The sequence below is a fragment of the Armigeres subalbatus genome, chromosome 2 (assembly GCF_024139115.2).
Source record: "Armigeres subalbatus isolate Guangzhou_Male chromosome 2, GZ_Asu_2, whole genome shotgun sequence".
In the NCBI taxonomy this organism is placed as follows: Eukaryota; Metazoa; Arthropoda; class Insecta; order Diptera; family Culicidae; genus Armigeres; species Armigeres subalbatus.
This window is the reverse complement of record NC_085140.1, coordinates 91,926,814-91,932,657: the sequence shown is the minus strand read 5'-3', so window position 1 is coordinate 91,932,657 and position 5,844 is coordinate 91,926,814. Positions and strand designations below refer to the sequence as shown.

General features: G+C 37.4%; 1 protein-coding gene across 1 annotated transcript; it reads right to left on the bottom strand.

Annotated features, from left to right (window-relative positions):
* Positions 1-800: 800 nt before the first annotated feature.
* Positions 801-1,541, bottom strand: LOC134209948 (cuticle protein 67-like). Its single transcript, XM_062685966.1, has 2 exons — positions 1,449-1,541; positions 801-1,389 (listed from the first exon to the last, which is right to left on the bottom strand). The coding sequence occupies exons 1-2, from the start codon at positions 1,461-1,463 to the stop codon at positions 946-948; spliced, it is 459 nt and encodes a 152-aa protein (XP_062541950.1). The 5' UTR covers positions 1,464-1,541; the 3' UTR covers positions 801-945.
* Between the last annotated feature and the right edge of the window lie 4,303 nt (positions 1,542-5,844).

The window sequence follows — 5,844 nt, the reverse complement described above, 5'->3', positions numbered from 1 at the left end:
ATTTTTCTCTCACGCCTAGGGTTCCGAGTCGATATTTAGATTTTTTGGACCAGTCGAGTCCTTGACTTATCTAAAGTCAAATTTCGCAATGAATTATATTATTTGATGCTTTTAACTATTGAAAAAAATCCAATTCTCAAATATCAAAAAAGTGTTGCATCGAGGCAAGCTGCAGATATATGAACAAAACAGGCAAACAGCAAAATGGTGTAAGAGCAGAGAGCAACTACAATGCAAGAAATGAATAAAGAATGGTAACTTTAACAGCAACCTGTTTTACCGTGCCTCAATTTCGATATGGTACCTACACCAGCAGTGGTACCATTCCGTCGGGTAGGTACAGTTCAACCAGCAATTTCAAATTTATTATACATTTTAACAAAAATAATGGCTACCACACTTCAGCTACAACATTTGATTTTCGGATAGAATTCGAAAAAAGATAATCGATTAATTTCCCAGAAGAAACATCCGGCATCCCTATTTTTTTCATGATGACATTTTGAAGTGCGTGTGTATAGCAATCCTCATATTTTGGGTAGTTTAATTATAACGTGTATCGACCTTTTTGGACGCGAGTTGGCGCCACATGTGGTGTCGCCTGAATTTCGTGAGAGTGAATCATATTGTTAATATAGTATATTTGTTTTTATTCTACGATCAAAATATCACAAGTCAGTCAAAAAGGCGCTTGATGTGGTTTCGCTAAGCCCCGACCAATTGTGTCTAGATCGACGATCATCAATTGCTAAAAAACTGTATGTTTCAAACACCTAGAACGCTGATTAATAAAAAGTCGCTTTTTCGATTCAAATTGATTTGTATTTCTCCGACCTTAGCTTACTTAATACTGCAGTAACAATAACATCACGTGTTCCATTGTTTGTAGAGCCTGCTCTCATTATTCAGTACCACATATTCAGTCCTTATTGCCTAATCATCCACTTACAGCACGTACGGGTTGTAACGGTAGGCAGCGTATGGCGACGCATACGGAGAGGCGAAAGGAGCAGCATATGGAGCAGCGTATGGAGCAGCGTATTGAGCAGCGTATGGAGCCGCAAACGGAGCGGCATAAGGAGACGCAGTGTAAGCCAATGGGCCAGCCGGGGCGTATGCTACTGGTGCAGCGACCTTGGCCACTGGAGCTGCGTAGGCCAGAGGAGCGGCGACTTTGGCAACCGGAGCGGTGTAAGCCACAGGAGCAGCCACGGCAGCGGTGTAAGCCAGAGGAGCGATTCCGTTGTAGTTACGGGCCACCACTTGAGAGCTCTGAGCGGTCACAAAAGCTGGACCTGGAGCGGCCACTAGTGGGGCAGAGTAAGCAAACGGAGCTACGACTCCCGGCTTGGCGAGGGCGCAAGAGATGGCCAGGGCGGCGAAACAAATCTGTAAAAAAAAACTTTTTGAAAACCAAACTGAATAATAGAATTTTTTTAAGTACTAACCAATTTAGCGAACATGTTGTGTTTAGATTGGTTTCAGTATACACTGATTGAAGTGAGCTGTCGAACTATAATTCTATTTTCTCCAGTTGGTACTTATATACCATTATGAATTTTGGAGTCCTGCTACAGATATACTCCTACCCTTTTCTAAGCGTCAGTCTCAGTTTCACTCTTGGTAAAGCGTCACAATATTTGCTTTGCTTACACAGAAGCAATCGACAACAACACAAATCACTGAAAGAACTAAATACCTACACTCAATTGGACAGCAACGAAATTTCATTCATTGGTGTATCAAGGTATTTGTAACTACATAGTTAAGGAAATATTTATTTTGTAAATCCCTTTTATTTTATTTGCGAGTAAAAAGGTAATGAAGAACTGACTCTAAAACCACTAATAATGATTCAAAAAATAAAATTTATAATATACAAAAAAAGATAAAGGAGCGTTAAACAGCTGATAATTAAAAAAAACAAAAAATAGTGTAAGCAAATTACCATAGAGACAATGAAAATTTGCAAATAAAAAATTTAAAATTGAGGCTTAAATCTTTGAAAAAAAGTTCGACGCGTGAGAAAGTCAGCAAAAAAGATATCACTGCTTTGATCGGTGAAACATTGATGGCTGATAAATAAATAATGAATTTAATTTCTTTGAGAACATACGCAGTATCAGTTTGCTTACAGTGCACATTGGGCCACGTCGTAAAATTAGGAGGAAAAAAATATTTTCACCATAATGATAATATTTTAGGATCAAAGTGTCTTCAGCAAAGTCAAAGGTTATTATTCAAGCTTCTTTTTGAAGTTTGTTGCAATAGGGTGGCCCCACTACATTTTGAGATAATTTTTTTAACTTCTATATTTCTAATTTTAGCATTGTACGATGTTCTAGAAAGTTGTTCCTTATTTTATTTTGAGGCATTTTGCTGAAGAAACCATTTTTGTACGTCGTTTGTGTCATTTGTTATGATAATTTTAAATAATTATGTTAGGGTGACCCTTAAAAATCAATATTTTGATTGTAACTTTTAAGTTTTAATTTTTATCGAATTGACGTCTTCTACAAAGTTTCAGAGCATAAAAAATGCACGTTTTGGTTACATAACCAAGTAAATTCATTGGTGGATTGCAGAGATATCACTGTTTTTCTTGATGGGACAGAATTGAGTGATCGGTGTGGAGAAAAATAGAATTTTTGAATCACCCTAATATATATCTAGATAAAAAATAAATAAAAATACGCTCGAAAAACCTAATTTTCCATACCACCCTAGCGATTTAAAAGTAAAATCGATTGAACGAATGATGTAAACAACCTACGATTACGGTCTGTTCAGTGAAGTTATCACGTTGATGAGCGTTGATATTATTGAACATGTTATCCAACCAATCGGTATATTGAGTGAAGATGCGCTGGAAATATATAAGGAAGTTATGATTACTATAAACATTTTGTTTTTGATGAATTGGGCGGAATTTTCGGTTTTATAACACTTCTAGAACTGATGATTTTGATTTCCTCGTACACAAAGCCATTTTTTTAAATGATGGAAAAACCTCAAATTCCCTCAAATTCCCCAATACCAAAATATGCAAAGTAATCCTTAGCCCTTCCTCTGTCTAACCCAGGAAAAAATGGATCCCCCTTTTTCCCCCATTCAAAAATACAGGCATTTGAAAACAACGGATTTTTTCAAGAAAAACAGTGATATCTCTACAAACCACCAATGAATTTACTTGGTTATATAACCAAAACGTGCATTTTTTTATGCTCTAAAACTTTGTAGAAGACGTCAATTCGATAAAAATGAAAACTAAAAAGTTAGAATCAAAATATTGATTTTTTAGGGACACCCTAACACAATTATTTAAAATTATCATAACAAATGACACAAACGACGTACAAAAATGGTTTCTTCAGCAAAATGCCTCAAAATTAAATAGGGAACAACTTTCTAGAACATCGTACAATGCTAAAATTAGAAATATAGAAGTTAAAAATTTTATCTCAAAATGTAGTGGGGCCACCCTATTGCAACAAACTTCAACATAAAGCTTAAATAATAAGCTTTGTCTTTGCTGAAGACACTTTGATCCTAAAAATTATCATTATGGTGAAAATATTTTTTTCCTCCTAATTCCACGACGTGGCCCACTGTGCAGTGTATGGTTGCTCTGACACGTGCATAGTGAATTGAGCGCTCGTCTGAGTCCATGAGGGCTGACGCAGTACACCCAGGTTTTTTTTTACGCGGTTGGAATTCTTTAATTTATTGATTAACCTGAACTTTCACAGCTTTTTAAATACCCCCTGAATTTTCTTTGATTGTTTTGTGATTTTTTTTGTCATTTAACTCATTGCTTCGTTGACGGTGAAGGTCTGAAACAACCAAAACCGTGTAAAAAACCTGGGTGTATATCATTACATTTCTATAAAGTTGGGGCTCTGCAAAAACGCACCTAATGCTTTCCGGAATGCCACGTTTTCTTCTTTTCTAGTTCTGAAAAGAACACGGAAATTAATTCTTAACTGTTTATAAGTGCATTGTAATTATTATAGAATATCCTCAACTACTGAATTAAGGAACAATCGATGCGATGTAAAAATTAGAAAAGCTGAAGATACAACTAGAAATGAATTACTATCTTAAAATAAAATAAAAATTCTAAAATCAAATCTGAAATAAACCAGAGAGACACAGAAGCATAAAAATATTATCAATTTTTAAGGAAAATTGAATACACAGATTAGAAGAATATTGAAAACAAGAAAAAGTGGTCAGAGATATAGAAGAAATAAGATATGAATGAATATGAGTAACAGATGAAGAAGAATTGTCATCAAACAAATGAAACACAATTTTTAAAAACCTGAAACCGCCTATGCATCCCTCCGGTCTCTAAAAGTGTCTCATCCATCACAGAGCCAATAGCAATTCCAGTAGCCAGCTAAAGATAGATTTTGCCGAAGCCAGGAATGTCATCGTTCGTTACGGTATGCACGGAGCTGGGGGCAGCGCCGAAGGACGATTAGCATTCCAGTCGTGTCGCGATAACCACCGAGTTGTGTGTGATTACACCTGTCCAAAGTGCCATAGGCCGTGGCTGCGGTTCACTTTCGTAGTAGTTCGTAGTCATCATCATTGTCCACACCTTTGGTCCAGTTATTGTCACAGTGATGTGCGCACGCCCGCGTACATTGGCCTTGGCCGATCGGCTGGCGGTGACAAACACAAAAACAGTTGGATTGGGAAGCGTGACGAAAAGATTTTCGGTTAACCTTTGGGAAATTTTAACGGCCCATTGAAAGTGAATTGCGTTTTTTTGTCTTTCTGGTTGTCGATGAGAAGTTCAAGGGCATGGACTTGGAGCAGGTGACATTTACTGGACAATAACCTTTGGCTGACAATTTTAAAAACCTGGAATGGTATGAGCAAAACTGCATTTTGAAATTCAAAATCGAGATTAGCTTTTATTATTCAAAGTGATCCCTACCTCAGTCTAAAGCTATTTCGCAGTTTCAATCCCAAAAATTGGAAGACCTTTAATTTAATTTGTTTAATTTAACTTAAAGCTGCTCTAGACTACACGGTAAGAATCAATAACACAGAGATGTGTTTACTTCAAACAATACGGGCTTCTCCAGCAAAAATACATAAATAGAGCTTTAGTCACAAATCTATAAACATTTTGAAAAACCTCGCTTATGACAAAAATTGAATAAAATTTCCTCGAAAAACAAATAAGGTTATACAATTTTACTCAGTCTCTGAGTAGAAGAAAGTTATCGTGCATTTACCATTTTCGATCACGCCGCCAAGTATTATGCTTTCAGTTGAAAACCGAAGTGACCTCTCGCGACGATTGAGTTTTTCCTTTTTCCTGATATCTCAACTGCATCGCGACTAGTGCGCATCTATGCCACTGCCGTGCGCCATCATACACACTAGTCGTGACGCAGTTGCGACAAAAGGAAACGGGAAAAACTCCGTTGTCGCGGGAGATCACTTTGGTTTTCAACAGAAGTACAATATTCAACAGTATTTTCTGCTCAAATGCTTGAAAAATTCGATAGTCGGCATCATTAAGGTCACTCCTGACGGAATCCAAGTTTAAAAGTGATCGCGTTTTCTGGGGCACACCACTCGATACGGAAGCAACGCATAACTGTCATTTTGATGATTTCACGCATGCCGCGACGCAGCAAAGCTAAATCAACCTAAATGACAGTTGTGCGCCGCCTCTTAATCGAGTGGTGTGCCCCCGAAAACGCGAGCACTTTTAAACTTGGATTCCGTCAGGAGTGACCTTAAGGGCGGTCCTCACGAAATTTAAAAGTACTCTCGTTTTTAGGGGACCTCCACTCAATACGGGAGCAACGCACAACTGTC